Source organism: Pseudophryne corroboree, chromosome 8 (genome assembly GCF_028390025.1).
Source record: "Pseudophryne corroboree isolate aPseCor3 chromosome 8, aPseCor3.hap2, whole genome shotgun sequence".
NCBI classification, from domain to species: Eukaryota; Metazoa; Chordata; class Amphibia; order Anura; family Myobatrachidae; genus Pseudophryne; species Pseudophryne corroboree.
In genome coordinates this window covers 143,028,266-143,048,219 of record NC_086451.1, presented here as the reverse complement: position 1 = coordinate 143,048,219, position 19,954 = coordinate 143,028,266, and the positions used below count along the sequence as shown (strand labels likewise).

The 19,954-nt window shown below is 41.6% G+C and overlaps 1 protein-coding gene across 3 annotated transcripts in view; it reads left to right on the top strand.

Moving 5' to 3' along the window:
- FRMPD3 (FERM and PDZ domain containing 3) overlaps positions 1–19,954 on the top strand; it is a 1,010,703-nt gene that overhangs the window by 184,936 nt on the left and 805,813 nt on the right. For all 3 annotated transcript variants that reach the window (XM_063936980.1, XM_063936981.1, XM_063936979.1), the window contains exon 2: positions 4,062–4,212. In XM_063936980.1, the coding sequence (XP_063793050.1) occupies positions 4,085–4,212 (128 nt within the window). In that variant the 5' untranslated portion in view covers positions 4,062–4,084. The remainder of the gene's footprint in view (positions 1–4,061; positions 4,213–19,954) is intronic.

The window sequence follows — 19,954 nt, the reverse complement described above, 5'->3', positions numbered from 1 at the left end:
CTGAGCAACAGACCAGTTCTTTGTTTCTTTAGCCCAGGTAAGACGCTTCTGACATTCTGACATCTGAAGCCCATGTCCAGGATCAGTCTGTGTGTGTGTGTGGTTGCTCTTGATGCACTAACTCCATCCTCAGTCCACTCCTTGTGAAGGTCCCACACACTTGATAATGCCCTCTTCCTGACAATCCTCTCCAGGCTGCTGTCATCCCTGCTGCTTGTGCATCTTTTTCTTCCTCACTTTTCCCTTCCACTTAACTTTCTATTGATGTGCTTTGATACAGAACTTTGAGAACATCCAACTTCTTTTGTAATTTCCTTTTGAGGCTTTTCCTCCTTGTGGAGGGTGTCAGTGATGTTTTTTTGCACAACTGTCAGGTCAGCAGTCTTCCCCATGATTGTGATTTGTACTGAACCAGACTGAGAGACCATTTAAAGGCTCAGGAAGCCTTTGCAGGTGGTTTAAAATAATTAGCTGATTAGAGTGTGACACTTTGAGCCTACAATATTGAACCTTTTCACAATATTCTAATTTTATTAGATTTTAGATTAGGAGTTTTCTAAAGCTGTAAGCCACAATCATCAAAATTATAACAAATAAAGGCTTGAAATATCTTACTTTGCATGTAATGAGTCTATATAATATATTAGTTTCACCTTTTAAGTTGAATTACTGAAATAAATGAACTTTTGCACGATATTCTAATTTTCTGCGTTTCACCTGTATACAGATGTAGCCATTCTCATCTTTGCTGCGATGCGGAATGCTGCATCGCAGCAAGATGAGCATTGTTACATCTGTATGTAATCAAGATCTACTGTATATTTTATAATGTTTCAGTAGCACACATCCTTTAATGTACAATGGGGGTAATTCTGAGTTGATCGCAGCAGGAATTCTGTTAGCAATTGGGCAAAACCATGTGCACTGCAGGGGAGGCAGAGATAACATGTGCAGAGAGAGTTAGATTTGGGTGTGGTGTGTTCAATCTGCAATCTAATTTGTAGTGTAAAAATAAAGCAGCCAGTATTTACCCTGCACAGAAATAAAACAACCCACCCAAATCTAACTCTCTCTGCAAATGTTATATCTGCCACACCTGCAGTGCACATGGTTTTGCCCAACTGATAAAAAATTTCCTGCTGCGATCAACTTGGAATTACCCCCAATGTTAGGTATACACTTATTTAATCAGCTGCCCACTCAATGGAAATTATTTCCTACTCATTCAAAATATACTCTATGGTGCTGTAACTGAAATCTATATGATGATATCCGGTCTCTAGGTCAGCCATGATAAAGTTGACAGTCATTAGGTCAACTACTAATGGTCGACATGCAGTAGGTCGACCTTCTTCAAAAAGGATGACATGACCATAAGGTCAACATGTAAAAGGTCAACAGTGTGCATGGGCCACAGGTAACAAAGGTTGATAGGTGCAAATGATCGACACACATATGGTTGACCCACCTTTTGGGATGTTTTTAGATTTTTTGTCACTAAAACGACACCAAAAAATGGTAAAATGTTGTCTTACCCTTTGTTACCTTTCTTACATACTGTTGACCTATTGTCAGGTTGACCTTTTCATTTGTCGACCTTTTGACCCTGTCGACCTAACCTATGTCAACCTTTGTAATGTAGACCTGGTGATCCATACCCTTATATGATTGAGGCTTATTTTAACAGAATGTGTATTAATGGTATAGTTATAGCATATATAATGATCGCATGGCCACATGTATTGGGTAAAAAATGTATAAACAGATTATACACAAATAATATTTGTTATAAGTAGGATTAGTTTCTCTGCAGTCACTGTATAGTGAATAGTCAGGTATATACAGGGGCAGATTGGGAACTAAAAGTGGCCCTGTAAAATATTGTAGAAGTAGCCCAACATGGGTAGCACAAGATGTATAAAATGTAGCCATGGCAGCATCACTGGATGGCAGAGTTGCTGTACTGTACAGATGGAATAACAATGAATGGGTACAATGCAGTGTACTGAGGTGGTCATTCTGACTCTATCGCACACTGCAGTTTATTGCAGCGCAGCGAATTGGGTCAGAACTGCGCATGCCAGACGGCCGAAGGCCATCATTGAGCTACGATCGCCTCTGCCTGATTGACAGGCAGAGGCGGTCGATGGCCAGGGGGGGCATAATGGCTGCGTATGGCCGCTGTTTCATGGGCGCGGTCCAGCAAACCGTGGGGGGGGGGCAGGCCGCAGTGACTGCGTGACATCACACACAGCCGCTGCGGGCCGGTGAGCAATGAGTAGCTCCCGGCCAGCACGCTAAAGCTGCGCTGGCCAGGAGCTACTCCTAAAGTGCAAAAGCATCGCCGCTGTGCGATGCTTTTGCACTTCTGTGGGGGGGGGGAGGCACTGACAAGCGGCGCGGGATAGCGCTGTGCTGGGCATCCCCCCGCATGTCTATTGTCATGATCGTAGCCTACAAAATTTAGCACAGCTATGATCAACTCAGAATGACCCCCTGAGTGTTTTGGGCTGCCTGTCATGTGGGGGGTGGGGTCACATGATAAAACACAGGCCCCACAGACACGTCGGCTTACCCGGAATCTTCCTAGTGAGCCCTATGGCCAATCTGCCCCTGGGTACATATAGCTGTAAGTGGGATTTATTCCCCATAATTATTCCACAGAGAAAAAAGTGTGTGTGTGTGTGTGTGTGTGTGTGTGTGTGTGTGTGTGTGTGTGTGTGTGTGTGTGTGTGTGTGTGTGTGTGGAGGGGGGGGGGGGAATCATCTGTTTCTGAATTCAAGTATGCTATATAGTCTTAGACCAGGACTAGTATCATCACATATGGTTATTGAGTATCAATGCTATTTTTATTGTTGTAACATATGTGACAGTTTCACATGTGTGTGTATAAGTCTGAGCCTGTTATCCATTGGGTTTTCACAAATTCAGATATCTCTCATAGTTAGTTTCACAATGTTTCTAGGTTCAATTCTGACCAAAGACCATTAATAACTTATTAGTTATATCTATCATCACTCTCTAGTCTCCATTTAGCGTGTACCCTCTCGGGTTATGTTATTGCAAGTGCAGTAAGATTGTAGCAGTCATATTATAATGACATACCTGTAGCAGTGGGTCCCGTATGCAGCTGAAAAGCTGGCATGCACTTCGCAAGTAACACTTCATCAGTTTGCAAAAAAAACCCTCTGTAATGGAAATCTGCATAAGAAAAAACACTGCAACATACTGTAGCATTTCGTAAACAGATACAGCTGCAGTCACACACAGAATATAGACATGCCACATATTTTAATCAGCAGAGTCTGCTTCTGCATCTTATGCACATAGTGCATTTTTGGCAAAAAAGGAGGCAAAAAAAGATGCTCAACATATTGAGGCTAGATGTATGAAGACACATCTGCATGCATCAACATCTCATCCACACCTAGTAAGGTGCCCTACCTTCTTCTGTCAGATGGTGTAAGCCCCCACAGATGCCTCCATCTTTACTCACAAATCCATTCTTTTCCTAATATTTCCATGTGTATTATGCAAAAATGTGCAACTGGCAACATAAAAGGATGCAGTTTTACACTTTTCTAGTTTGAACATTATCAGTCACTATTGTCATACTGTATGTGGCTAGCTATAGAGAATCCATGCAGTCAGGGCTGCCAAAAGATCGGTTGGGCTCCAGCAATAGGGAGTGTAGTCTCACAGTGGGCACATACCATTGGGGGACCTGGCAGGTGTATGTGTGTCCTGCCCACTCAGAACCCATACAGTTTTTCTCTAAAGTCTCATAAAACAAGTTAGTTCAATTACACTCTGTTCTGACACATGATATATTTGTAGTATCCATTATGTAATACCATTTGGATTGTTATTAGCAAAAAATAAATATTGCTTTATGTATTACAGTATATTGTATTACATGTTTGACCAATATTAAGAGAGGGAGTAAATGGAGGAAAATGGTACATGTATCTGTATTTTAATGAATTCATTTGTAAATGTCCTTTAAATTCTGTAAAATATGTACAGCAGTATTCAGGGAATGGCTATGGTTTGTTTTTAGGTTCCAGGAATGGCATTGGCTGTATGCAGTACATTGGCCGACATATACCATACGATTTGGAAGTAAAAAGTTATGCAGACATATTTCCGACAAGTACACCAAAACTCTTCTCAAAGAAGAACAGACAGAGTCTGAGCCCAGCGCTGTCCAGGTACTGTACCGTCCTATCACTCAGCAATTTAGTTAACTGGCAACACTGAATATGGGCCCTCATTCCGAGTTGATCGGTCGCAAGGCGAATTTAGCAGAGTTACACACACTAAGCCGCCGCCTACTGGGAGTGAATCTTAGCTTCTTAAAATTGCGACCGATGTATTCGCAATATTGCGATTACTAACTACTTAGCAGTTTCAGAGTAGCTTCAGACTTACTCTGCCTGTGCGATCATTTCAGTGCTTGTCGTTCCTGGTTGACGTCACAAACACACCCAGCATTCGCCCAGGCACTCCCACCGTTTCCCCGGCCACTCCTGCGTTTTTTCCGGAAACGGTAGCGTTTTCAGCCACACGCCCCTGAAACGCCGTGTTTCCGCCCAGTAACACCCATTTCCTGTCAATCACATTACGATCGCCGGAGCGATGAAAAAGCCGTGAGTAAAATTACTTTCTTCATAGTAAAGTTACTTGGCGCAGTCGCAGTGCGAACATTGCGCATGCGTACTAAGCGGATTTTCACTGCGATGCGATGAAAAATACCGAGCGAACAACTCGGAATGAGGGCCATGGAGTAATTGAATTTGAAACAACAGTATGTTTATTGCTGTGTTGCAAGCATAAGTGAACTGTGTGTAGATTATCACCCGAGTTTTTGCTTTGTTCAGAATCTTCTTTGCAAAAAAACCCCCAAAACATTATTACCTCACTTAGCAGTGGGAAGAAATTAATTTGCCAACTTTCAAGTGTACCATTGCTTTGCCATTATCTAGTTGACATCAGGGTCCTGTAGCTCTTGTTTTCAGTGCACAGAAAAATAGAGACGGCAGGTGCACTCTACAAGCATTACTAATCAGGATAATTGCAATACTGTACATTTTGCAATTTAACAACAAGTAAAAGTGAGGTTATTTGCATAATATCATCCAAAGGTATGGGCCCATCCACCGTGTCCACGTGACCTCATCATCAGGTACAGTAGGTCATTGACATTCTAAAGGTTCAAGTCCAGGGCATGGGAGGTTCAAAAGGTTGAAGTCCGGGGCACCATACTAGTCAGAGATAGCAAGTGAACTATTAGAAGGCATTAGCTTTGTAAATAGCAGCAGCTACAGTATGTTAAGAGTGTTCCATGGTCTCCATTTTAATTGTAAAGTGCAATGGAATTTGCTGTGCTATATAAGAAACTGGTAAATAAATAAATAAATAAATATATGGGTGAGAGATAAAAATAAATGTGATAAAAGTGTTACATTGATAAAAAAAAAACAACAACAAAAAAACAAATAGGGTGCTGTAAAGTGCTAAATTGTATGTGGAATGCACTTGAGATATTAAATATCTGATGGGATTATCAGATGTATAGAGTTAACTTTTAACATGAAAGACATTCTGGCAGTATAATTTTATTTACCTGTCAATTTCCCAAATGGAATTATAGCCAAACAGCATCACAACAGATGCACTTATTCCAATTATGGGGATATATGTCATAATAAATTTCACCCATAAGTACATACAAATACAGGTTGAGTATCCCATATCCAAATATCCGAAATACGGAATATTCCGAAATACGGACTTTTTGAGTGAGAGTGAGATAGTGAAACTTTTGTTTTCTGATGGCTCAATGTACACAAACTTTGTTTAATACACAAAGTTATTAAAAATATTGTATTAAATGACCTTCAGGCTGTGTGTATAAGGTGTATATGAAACATACCTGAATTGTGTGAATGTAGATACACTTTGTTTAATGCACAAAGTTATAAAAAATATTGGCTAAAATGACCTTCAGGCTGTGTGTATAAGGTGTATATGAAACATAAATGTATTCTGTGCTTAGATTTAGGTCCCATCGCCATGATATCTCATTATGGTATGCAATTATTCCAAAATACAGAAAAATCCGATATCCAAAATTCCTCTGGTCCCAAGCATTTTGGATAAGGGATACTCAACCTGTACAGTAAGGTTATTATTATGATAAACTGGAAACAATTAATTTATACATACTTACCCGGGTACTATAGATCATATATTATACTTACCTGAAATTATATATTATGTATATACAATACGTCACGATCTGTAAGTGCTAGAATCATTGATAGCAATTACTTATACCCCTTTTCCACCTACGAGCATGGGTCAAAGCCGGGAGCCTGACACGGAGCTGCCCGGCTGCGACCCGTGCTCATCCCCTTTCCCATCAGCAGTCACAAACCCGGCATATTGCCAGGTTGGTGACGCCGCTAGTGATGCTGTAGGTGACATGATCTCCCAGCGCAGCCCTTCTATACAGTGTAAACGGGAGCCGTGTCGCATCGACATGGCTCTTGTTTACACTACAACCCTACCCAGATCATTCCCGTATCCTACCCAGGTAGATAGCCGGGTAGGATTCATGTGTCACTTGATCCGGGTTTTTGCGGGGGGACCCTTTTCCACTTGCAAAAAACACGGGTAAATGCATGCCCCCGTGCATTTACCCATGTTTTTTGAGCTAGTGGAAAAGGGGTATTACTTGTATTAGGATTCCAGAATCATGACCACTGTAGTTATGGGCTATAAAATTTGATTGGCACTGCCTACAGGCAGTAAAACCTTTCCTAATCATATTTATTATTCAAGACATACAATTCCTCTACTCTGTTCCTCTTTTACTTTAGAGATGTGGGTTTAATTCCATATGATATAGTTCAATTTGATATATGCTTTATTGAACCCAAAAGTCATCTGGACAACACTTCAAACAGTATGGTTATTAAAGCTATCATACAGTAGTTCTATTTTATTCACATACACATGTCTAAAGGCTCATATACTAAAATCATAAGCAGAATAATTATATTTAATTAATTCATAATTATTTCATGTCAGCAATAGCGATACTGCCTTCACTGTAAGCACATGATTAATTCACATTATGACAAAAAAAAATATAATAAATAGTTTACTGTAATGGTTTAACGTGTTACACACTTTTTTCATACAATATATTTATATTAATATGAATATAAGAACACAACTCAATATTATTTATTTAATCTACACATGTATACCATCTGCAATATTAGTTTGATAAATGGAAGTAATAACACTATACACGTTGTTGATTTCACATATGTTTTTATTTGATTTTGTTTTTAGCACTATCACTATTTACAGTATTCATAACTTTAGTGCACTTAAAATTAAAAAAAATTCATTGAAATATAATATTTATTTATATTTAGTTATATTCATTAGCTGACCATGAATTCACATATAAGGGAAACATAATGCCACCAGATTATTGATTAAGAATATATATATTAAACCATAAATATCAAAAATAATAAAACAATTATTAAAAAACCGTAGATAGGGTAAAAGCATTACATAGGAATATTTTACTGTAAGTCGTGGCAATATTCATATGGACATCTCATTACCAATTGTTAATTATTTATTTGTGTATGTGCACCCATAGGTACCTTCATAATAGTAAACCAGGGAAAATGAGTTTCCCATACTATCGTGAGCTATGTGCAGGTGAACAATCCTCAGTAATATGGGATCCATTTAAGTTATGTATTAAGCCCATTACAGGGCTATGAGGAGGATCAGTGTGTGGCTACTAATATGATGTTAAAGAGACCAGCGGGTGTGGTTTAGATAGAGCGCAGAAAATATAGGCTGCTGGCGGCTATTATAAAGCTGCATATTGATAAACTAATGGACGGGGAGTCAAACTCCCAGTCAGATGTACCAATTGGTCTAACTCATATAGATCTCTATGGATTGGCTCCAACATCCTATTTATATGCTCCGGGAAGACGGGCGCTGTGTACTATCGCTATGCACTGTCTGTACCAACATATTTAGGAATTATACCTGAACCCAGCATGTTTCCAGTTATGTTTAACTATGGACTTGTAGTGGATGTATATAATTGTCATAGCAACTAATAGAGATGCAAATAGGGCATGTGAATATACAGTATCTCGTTCCACAGGTCCCAAGAGAACACAATATTTCCTATGTGAATATCTAGCTCTTTGTCATAAACAACTCTTTCACTGAAAGATATGGTCGCAGGACCAGTTATGATTATGTACATATAGTAATTAATCTTATATGATATCATTTGTTGCTGTGTACCAAAATTAGATGTTGTCATAAAAGACACATGTATAAAGTAATACTGTGTACTAGCCCTAAAGTAAAAATGCACAGCATTAATATATACTAAACAATATGGTGTTAGTTTGATCAAATGTATAACCAAACCTGGGTGTGAGAGAAAAATAATTAAAGACAATATGAGCACATAATAATATTTAAATTAACAAAGCATCAACTGACATATGAGCTTGCATTACAAAATATTGTGAACTTAAAACATGAGGAGGAAACAACTCAGCAGCATCTAAGTCTGGAGCAGATCCTCCCAAATATATAAAGAATAAACTGCATGTACTATGTCTATAATCCCCTATTATAGTGGGACTTTATGACCCCTTATTATAGTGGGCCTCTGTAATACCCCTTTCACACAGACCAAAATTTCCTGGGTTATTGCACATGAATGCGCACCAACCCGGGAAATTTCTCAGTGTGAAAGGGTACAGGGTCAAAAGCCCGGGATTCCTGCCCCGGCATCTCAACCCTGCAATCGACCAGGGTTGGTCCCTGGATCTTCCCGGGAACCTGGTCAGTGTGAACAGGAGCCGGGTCAATGTGCCCCGGCTCCCGTTCACTCTCTATGTAGCAGGCGGTGCTTGGAGATCATGTGATCTCTTGTGCTGCCCCCGCCGCGTCACCGCTGACGTCAGCAACCCGGAAATATGCTGGGCTGCTGACTGCGGTATGCAAGGGGTCTTACCCGGGAATGTCCCGGCATGATCCAGGGACCATATTCCCAGGTAAGACCCCTGCATTTGTGATATGAAAGGGGTATAAGTGGAACCATCAAGCACTAAAAATTACAAATGCATCTAATATTGCATGGCTGCTAAAAACATTTCAGTAGTGTCACATAAAAGCAACTAATGTAACAATTGTAACCACGGAATGAAGAATCTATAAACACATGTGACACTATTGTTACTTTTGTAACCACTACATAACATTACTGCTAAGAACAATCAAGTGAAGATTGAAAAGCAGGGTATAACATGAAACAATTAATACCCCTTTCACATCTCCAATGCCGGATCCCACCTACGGGAATTGGAAACGGGTCCTTCCCAGGTGGGATCCGGCATTGAAGCCTCAGCACTGGCTTCACGACCAGGCAATATGCCAGGCCGGTTGCCAAAGCCGCGGGGGCAGAGCCGGAAGCGGGGCGGGGGTGGAGGCAGCACTGGGAGAGGAGCTCATCTCCGTGCCTCTGCAGTAAACAGGTCCCGGGTCGAACCCGTTTACACTGCCACTGACCCGGTATTCCACCCTTCTTAATACCCGTGTTGAATTACCAGTTCATGTGACACAGGAATTCTCCAAGGCCCCTTTCACATCGCACATATGCCAGGTCGATACCGGGTTATTTTTGCGATGTGAAAGGGGTAATAGGAATACAAATTATAAACATGGAATAGAGACAGTGCATAAGCAATTTGTTTTAAATCACATTTTTATTTACACATATTAATTTCTCTTTTCTTTTTTCTACACATTATTTTAATTCTATATCTTATATATTTTGCTTTGTCTGAACCCAATAAAAGGGGAGCATATAATACTTTATATGTTTTAACATTAAAGAGATACACACCACATATGGATATTGGAAAATCTTTTTAAAGAAATTATTTTGTTATTGAATAAAGTACAATGATTTTAATTTAAAAATCTTTTTGTGGCAAGGGAACGAGTGTTTCTGTAATGAAGCTGATTCCTTTCTTCTTTTCTGTTTCCATGTATACATTGAATCAGTAAGCAGCACCAATTGCACGTGTTTCCGTTTATCAATTTTCTATATTAATAGGAACTATAACGTAGCATTACTCCCTTTGGATTATTGGTTCCTAAATAACTTTCTGGTGCGGGAGTCCCCTCGAATTCAAAGGTCATTGACATTCTAAAGGTTCCATACCCTCCAACGTTTTAGAACTAAAAATCGGTACAAATCAGGAAAGGGGGAGTGGTCATGGGTAAAGGGCCGTGGCCATGCCCCTTTTCTTGTACTTTCAATGGACATTTGGAGAGTCAAAAACCGGTACAAACCACAGAAAAAAGGTACTGTACCTGCCAGTTGGAGGATATGAGGTTCAAGTCCAGGGCATGGGAGGTTCAAAAGGTTAAAGCCCAGGGCACCATACTAGTCAGAGATAGCAAGTGAACTGCTAGAGGACGTTAGGTTTTAAAAAGCAGCAGCTACAGTATATGCTAAGAGTGTTCCATGGGTTCCATTTCAATTGTCAAGTGCTACGGAATTTTCTGCGCTACATAAGAAACTGTTAATAAATAAATATATGGGTGAGAAATAAAAATAATTGTGTTAAAAGTGTTACATTGATTAAAAACAACAACACAAAAACAAATAGGGTGCTGTAAAGTGCTAAATTAAGAGTTACTTTGTGATGCTCTGAAGTAGCCTGGGCGCACCAACCCAGGGGTCCCCACACCCTAAACTCATCACCATTATTTGCATACTATATAAATGTATTTAGGTCTTACCATTAATAGTGCCTTGTTCTATATGAAGTCTGCAAAGTCAAGGGTTCCTAATTAAAAAAGCCCAGAGGCAAATGTGAAGTGTGCACCACATCCCACATCACAATGTAACTCTTAATTTAGCACTTTAAGGCACCCTATTTTTTGTATTTATTTTTTATTAATGTAAAACGTTTAACGCATTTATTATTGTCTCTCATTCATGGAACACTATTAATACATAGCAGCTACTTTTAACTTATCTAACACCCTTTGGCACTTCACTTGATATTTCTCACTAGTGTGGTGCCTTAGGGCCACTTGCGTATCTATAATGGGTACAAAGTGTGCGGTGCACATGGGCCCCTGGGTCCAGGGGGGCTCACACACTGCACACCCTGCACCCATTTTCTTATACTCACCTCTCCGTCAGCCCGGCGCTAGCTGCATGGCAGCAAAAATCACTCAGGAAATGTCTGCTGCAGCTATTTTCCAGTGACTTGCACATGCACAATAGAGCTGTCCCCGTGGGCACCATGTTCCCGGAGACCTGCACATGCGCAGAAGACTCTGGCACAATGCCAGAGTCTACTGCACCGCCAGAGAGGAGGGTACCCAGTCGGAGACTGCACACAGGCCTCCTCCTCTCTTAAAGAGCCTCTGTTTAGGGCAGTTGGGTTGCGCTGACCTGGTGGTGTCCCATGCCCTGGACTTGAACCTTTAGAAAGATAGGGACAAGGCCGGTGCTAGGGTGTTTGGCGCCCCCTGCAAATCCCAAACACTGGCTAATAAATCCCAACCCATTATTAATTTCAAATTACAAATTGCATGGGCTCAATACACCCCATTTATTCAACCAGACTTACACATTTAATAGAAATGTGGCGTATTTATGTAGTTTAAATGAATTACCACTTTGGAGGAAGAGAGTGTACCCCTATTCTTATGGTTTCTTCTGCTAACTGTCTGTATACAGTATATGTACAGGATATATTAGTAACTGGAATCAGTTGCCATGAAAAAATGCACTCTCAGAGTATCTCTGGTGGCTTGGGCTGTAAATCATTTCTGGCAGGTCTGAGGAGGAATCCTTCTCCTTCAGAAGAACTGGACATGGAGTCTAGGCACATCAGACAGCGTAAAACAGGCTGCACATGGACAGTGACAGGGGTTATGACCCCATCCAAACAGCGTCTGTGTTAGTGAGACACAGACACTACACTACACAGTGCTGCTTAATGAACAGGGTGACGGGTCGTTCATGTGGCGTGCATGTGTCTTCAGGCACAATGTAAGGTTGGTGGGCGTGGAATTAAGTGGGGGCAGTCCCGCTGTCTGAGGAGTCTGCACATACAACAGGATTAAGTGAGGAGGAGCGGAGGCAGCTCAGAGAGAAGAAGGAGGCGCCACACAGAGAAGGCGGATATGGGCTGGTGTGTAGGATTTTCACAGCTGCAGGGCGGGGAGAGAGAGAGTCTGAAGAGCAGCGCTTCCCACTGCCAGCACCGCTGCCTGTTATACACATACAGTGTGAAAAGCGCAGCGGCAGCCAGCAGCAGCACACAGTGAACAGCAGGGATGCAAAGCAGGGAGAGCACCTCTCCACTCAGGCGCCTCCCTGCTTTGCATCCCTTTGCTGAGTAGGTTGTGCCGGCTCTGGATAGGGACCTACCTGATGAGGTCATCTGGACGTGGTGGGTAGGTCCATACTATTGGCCAAAATGATGTAAAGAACCCCACATCTACTTGATGTTAAATTGCAAAATGTATTAACTATTCTGATTTGCAATGTTAGGAGGGGTGTAGTATGGTATGCCAGCGGCCGGGCTCCCGGACGACCAACATACTGGCGCCGGGAGCCCGACCGCCGGCATACCGACAGCGTGGCGAGCGGAAATGAGCCCCTTGCGGGCACGGTGGCGCGCTACGCGCGCCACACAATTTTATTCTGCCTCCAGGGGGGTCGTGGACCCCCACGAGGGAGAAAAAGTGTCGGTATGTTGGCTGCCGGGATTCCGGCGCTGGTATACTGTGCACCGGGATCCCGACAGTCGGCATACTGAAGACCACCCATTAGGAGAGTGCATTTGCTTTCTGCTTTTATAAGTATGGCACTACAAGTCTCAGTACATTAGCACCTCTCATTATGTTTGTTTAGGGTGTATAGTCCGCCCCCCCCCCCACATATATATAATCTGTTAACAATCATTGTAGCTAAACTCAATAACAGCAATACGTCATACACTTCTCTAGTGGCACTAAGCCCTGGATTTTACACTGTTAAATAAGTCTAAGAATAGAGAACCTAAGGCATTTAACAAATGTAATTAATTTTTAGGCCCTAATGAGTAGACATGAGCGGGTTCGGTTCGTCGAGATCCGAACCCCCCCGAACTTCACCTATTTTACACGGGTCCGAGGCAGCCTTGGATCTTCCCGCCTTGCTCGGTTAACCCAAATGAGGCCGAAAGTCATCATCCCGCTGTCAGATTCTCGCAAGATTCGTATTCCATATAAAGAGCTGCGCGTCGCCGCCATTTTCACTCGCGCATTGGAGATTGAACGGAGAGGACATGGCTACATTCTCTTCCTGAGAAGCTCCATATCTGTGCTCAGTGTGCTGCAAATATCTGTGCTCAGTGTGCAGCATTGTGGGGACCACCAGTATATTATATTAGTACAGTACAGTAGGCTATTGCTTTATCTTGCAGCTCCGTGTCAGACTCAGTTCTAGACAGTAACCTGATCAGTGATCAATATCTGCTGCATTGTTGTGTGACCGGGTTCACTACGATATGCCGGCGGTCGGGCTCCCGGCGACCAGCATACCGGCGCCGGGAGCCCGACCGCCGGCTTACCGACAGTGTGGCGAGTGCAAATGAGCCCCTTGCGGGCTCGCTGCGCTCGCCACGCTACGGGTACGGTGGGGCGCTACGCGCGCCACACTATTTTATTCTCCCTCCAGGGGGGTCGTGGACCCCCACGAGGGAGAATAAGTGTCGGTATGCCGGCTGTCGGGATCCCGGCGCCGGTATACTGTGCGCCGGGATCCCGTCAGTCGGCATACAGAAGACCACCCGTGTGACCAGTATATACTATATATTTAATATTAGTACAGTGCAGCATTTTGGTGACCAACAGTATATAGTTGTACAGTACAGTAGGCCATTGCTGTATCTTGCAGCTCCGTGTCACTGCAAGTATCCATATCAGTGCTGCATTGTTGTGAGCAGTTTATATAGTAGTACAGTGCAGAATTTTGGTGACAAACAGTATATAGTTGTACAGTACAGTAGGCCATTGCTGTATCTTGCAGTTCCATGTCACTGCAAGTATCCATATCTGTGCTGCATTGTTGTAAGCAGTTTATATAGTAGTATAGTGCAGCATTTTGGTGACCAACAGAATATAGCTGTACAGTACAGTAGGCCATTGCTGTATCTTGCAGCTCCGTGTCACTGCAAGTATCCATATCTGTGCTGCATTGTTGTGAGCAGTTTATATAGTAGTATAGTGCAGCATTTTGGTGACCAACAGTATATAGTTGTACAGTACAGTAGGCCATTGCTGTATCTTGCAGCTCCGTGTCACTGCAAGTATCCATATCAGTGCTGCATTGTTGTGAGCAGTTTATATAGTAGTACAGTGCAGTATTTTGGTGACAAACAGTATATAGTTGTACAGTACAGTAGGCCATTGATGTATCTTGCAGCTCCGTGTCACTGCAAGTATCCATATCTGTGCTGCATTGTTGTGAGCAGTATATATATAGTAGTACAGTGCAGCATTTTGGTGACCAACAGTATATAGCTGTACAGTACAGTAGGCCATTGCTGTATCTTGCAGCTTCGTGTCACTGCAAGTATCCATATCTGTGCTGCATTGTTGTGAGCAGTATATAGTAGTACAGTGCAGCATTTTGGTGACCAACAGTATATAGTTGTACAGTACAGTACAGTAGGCCATTGCTGTATCTTGCAGCTCCGTGTCACTGCAAGTATCCATATCTGTGCTGCATTGTTGAGCAGTATATATAGTAGTATAGTGCAGTACTGTGCTGCATTGTGAGCAGTATATATAGTAGTACAGTGCAGCATTTTGGTGACCAACAGTATATAGTTGTACAGTACAGTAGGCCATTGCTGTATCTTGCAGCTCTGTGTCACTGCAAGTATCCATATCTGTGCTGCATTGTTGTGAGCAGTATATATAGTAGTACAGTGCAGCATTGTGGTGACCAGTATACTACAGTACAATAGTCCAGTGCTGTTCTCGCTGCTCAGTGTCAGTTCTCCGTAGTATCATCAGTGCTCAGTATAATCAGTGATTGATCAGTATAATCAGTTCTCAGTATAATCAGTGCGCTGTAAGACGTGCGCCCGTTTTCCGTCATTAGTGCATTGGGATTTAGACAATTGATGAAGTTATTGTGTCCCCGGTACAAAATCCCATCTAGATTCCACTTCACTAGGCAGGCGATAGCGAGATTTTACCAATTAATATCAGTGGTTTATGATTAATTATTAATTACAGTGATCTTGACAAATGATTCCAGTGATTTTTTCATTTTCTTCCAGTGATCTGTACCAATAATACCATTGATTAGAACGAATAATTCCTGTGATTTTGTCATTTTCTTCCAGTGATTTGTACCAATAATACCATTGATTAGAACGAATAATTCCTGTGATTTTGTCATTTTCTTCCAGTGATTTGGACCAATAATACCATTGATTAGAACAAATAATTCCTGTGATATTGAGGTGTTTGTGTCGCTTAGCTTAGCCGTCCAGCGACCACAGTGCACCTCTTTTTTTTCTTTTCTTTGCATCATGTGCTGTTTGGGGACTATTTTTTTAAGTGCCATCCTGTCTGACACTTCCGTATATGTCCAGTGATACTGCCATTTGATATAATTCCCGACATTACTGCTATTTAATTCCAGTGATTTTGTCATTTTCTTCCAGTGATTTGGACCAATAATACCACTGATCAGAACGAATAATTCCTGTGATTTTGTCATTTTCTTCCAGTGATTTGGACCAATAATACCATTGATTAGAATGAATAATTCCTGTGATTTTGTCATTTTCTTCCAGTGATTTGGACCAATAACACCATTGATTAGAACAAATAATTCCTGTGATATTGAGGTGTTTGTGTCGCTTAGCTTAGCTGTCCAGCGACCACAATGCACCTCTTTTTCTCTTTTCTTTGCATCATGTGCTGTTTGGGGCCAATTTTTTTAAGTGCCATCCTGTCTGCCACTGCAGTGCCACTCCTAGATGGGCCAGGTGTTTGTGCCGCCCTCTTGGGTCGCTTAGCTTAGTCATCCAGCGACCTCGGTGCTAATTTTAGGACTAAAAATAGTATTGTCAGGTGTGAGGTGTTCAGAATAGACTGGAAATGAGTGGAAATTTATGGTTATTGAGGTTAATAATACTATAGGATCAAAATTACCCCCAAATTCTATGATTTAAGCTGTTTTTGAGGGGTTTTTGAAAAAAAAAACACCTGAATCCACAACACACCCGAATCCGACAAAAAAATTTAAGGAAGGTTTTGCCAAAACGCATCCGAATCCAAAACACGGCCGCGGAACTGAATCCAAAACCAAAACACAAATCCGAAAAATTTCCGGTGCACATCTCTACTAATGAGCCATAAAGTAGAAATCCTTATTCTACAGAACCTTAAAGTACAGAATAAGACAAAGGCCAGTATTCAATTAGCCCCGTTCATTTTTCTCCTGGAAAAAAATGGTTTGATAGCAAGATTTTTGAGCAATGATTACTATTGGGCTATTCAATTTTAGCCTTTTTTTCAGGAGTAAAATGTCTGGTGTTCTGCAATAACACAGTATCTGTACCCACGTGTTTTTGTGGCTCTGATGGCTGGGATTATGCCTCAGGTAACCCAAAGCATAAATACCGATATGTGCCAAGTGTCGGGGCTAATTGAATAGCCCCGATGAATCAATTAGCTGTGGTAAATTACCACAGCTAGTTGAATACTGGCCAAAGTATTTTTTGAATAAAGTATTTACCTTTCTGCATTGTTCTAGATGGTATGACTATTAATTATAAACAAATATTTACTATAGACTTGTCTAAAGTTCATATTCCAAACAAAAGTTTTGACAATAGAAATAGATGCTGAGGGGTCTAAAGGTCAATTTTCAAGTATGGGATTTTTTTAAATTGATGTCTTCTTTCAGGAGGTAAAACATACATTTACTAATAAACAATTTTTTTTTTATAAATGTTTAAATGTTAGGTGGCTACATCTTTAAATGTGTGTTGAAATGTGTGATGAAAATCAACTTTTAGTAAAAATACCTATAAGTGGCCTAAGGGCTGGAGTTAATGTTATCTATAGGTTACAATGGTTAATGCCATATAAACATGGCTTTAGCAATTGCATGCCAGACTTGGAAAAGGTTTGGCAGGTTCTCAGTCTACAGGGATAGCTTCTGTAATCAAAAATAGGGAGACCTTCTTAGTTTTGGGGGATATGTGGAAATCACAAAAATTGCTTAATAAATAGATTCCTAAATTCATAATATATTAATTATAGCCATATCTGCATAATGATTTGTTTAACTTTCCAAATAAACAAGTCACTGATGTTGAATCTTACTTTGCGCTCCAAATTGTCAACAATATGGCTGATATTCTACAATATGTGATAATTCCACAATGTAATCGAATGGCACGTCATCCAATGATAGTCACATAAAAAAGAACAAATATTCAATAGTGTAATACTGTAAGCAAACACAGGTCCACCCACGGTGTACGTAGGGAATAGGTTGGATGTGCAGATAGTCCCAATCCAAATGGGAAGATCCTTCTTCCTTTTCCTCTAACACTCAACAGTGGTGACGGAAACTTAAATAATATCTTACATGTATGCTTACTTGCAACAAATGGGCTTGAAGCACATAAAGGTTTCTTTTGGGCCTCCAATTAAGTTCTCTTTGGATATAGATGGATGCTGAACTCTCAAATCACATGGATATGAAACCAAAAAGGACCAGTATTAAAAGGACCATATAACAAACAAAAACTATTTATTCAAGTAGTAATTACAATAAAATTGGGACAAAAACAACCATACCAAATGCTGCAGATGTTATATAAAGTCCACTGGAAGAAATAACCCGGGTGTCAAAATACAGTGGGATCAGCAAAATGGTACAGGGTTATATGCCCAATCGCAAAAACACTGTCTCTGAGAGAGTACCTTTTTCTTTTTGTCTATGCATGTTTAGGTTTGTACTATCTTGTGCCACTCCATTTGTGTAGCGCCATAGGAAGAATTGTTTTTTCTAAGGCACTGATGTTGATTTATGCATAAATGGTTCAGTTAAGTACAACCAAGTAAAGAACATTCACTATGGGTGGGATGTAATGTGAGCCGATAATGCCGTCTGGGAAATTATTGAACAACATTGGACATAACAAATGTGCGTCTCTTTCCCTGGACTAAGCCAATTTAATGGCGTGCGTCTATTTAGCAGCTTTTGCGTATTGGATCTGAGATGTCGAGGTATTTAGACTAGAAAATATCCGATATTTATGGACCAATTAGACTGTCTTAAATGTATGTGCATCATTTTCTGTCCTACTGGAATGCATTTTTCAGTGTAGGAGTTCCACAGAGTGAGAGAAAGTCACCCATTCCCCCCTGAAAATGCACATATATTAACCCCACACCCTCCATTTTGTCCAGTGATAGGTTTTAGGCATTTTGGAGGAGGAGGCTAGTAGAGAAGGACACCATGTCTAGCAGCCTGTGTCTGACATAGTGGCAGGAGAGGAAGAGGAGGTGCAGGATACTACTGTGGAGGACACTGAGAAGGAGGAGGATGATGAGGCTGGGACATCAACGCATGGCAGGACCAGGGCTGTGCACAGTGTGAAGTATTCATTTGAGGAGAAATGTGCTCTAGTCCATGCCATGGTGCAGGTGTACCCATGCCTGCTTCGTGACCAGCAGCACAGGACTCCTGTGTCACGGAAGAAGGCCATGTGGAGGTCGATCCAGGATGCAGTCAATGCGGTCAGCTCCTGTCGTTGGGACAAGAAGAATGTGAAGAAGAGATACGGAGACATCAAGAGGGTCCTGAAGGCAAAGATGGCTGAGGAGCGCCGCCAGAGTCTTAGGACAGGAGGAGGATAATCCCCACCAGTCTATTACACAGCCATCGAGGAGGAGTTCAAACAAATCATTCCTCTGTAGGTCCTCCCAGGAGTGCATATAGTGGACAAAACCACCCAGCGTCCCCACCTCATCCTGGTAAGTTAACAGAAACTGTTGTTTATCATAGGAATACCTTTCACACTTGATTAAAGATTTTTTTTCCCTTCATAGCTTCGTACACCAGCGTACAGCTCCACTGAAAAGGTAGCAGCAAGATATGAACACAGTGGAGGCTGGTAAGTGTGTTTTAAAAAAAGAAACACACATTACACTCATTACACGGTTCTGCGGTCATATGTAAGGAAAGTGGATACCCACATACCACATCAGGATTTAAGAGACTGCATTCTACCTTAGCGTGACCTGATTCAGACCTGAACGCTGGGCTGCTAATTTTGCTGTCCTGCATTCAGATAGTCGCTGCCTCCAGGGGGAGTGTATATTCGCTGAGCAAGTGTGCAATCCTATGTGTACGCCTAGCTGCTAAAATCCACTTTGTGCAGTCTCTGTGCAGCCCAGTACTTACTCCTACAGTGCGATGAGAAGAGGCTGATCGGGGCCGGAGCTGAGGTCAGACACACTCCCTGAAAAAGCTTAGCCACACCTGCGTTTTTCAAGACACTCCCAATAAACGGTCAGTTACCACCCACAAATGGCTTCCTCCTGTCAATCACCTTGCGAACGCCAGTGCGATCGGATTTTTCGCACCATCTCGTCGCTGACCAGTGATGCCCTTTTTTGCTGTCAGATGCGCGTGCACATTAAAGTGCATACACATGCGCAGTTAGTACCTGATCACCCACTGTGCAAAAATGCAGAGCAGTGATCAGATATGAATCACCCCCTTAAACTGATATGTGAAGTAGTGTTTTGTTAAAAAAGGGCCCCTGAAAA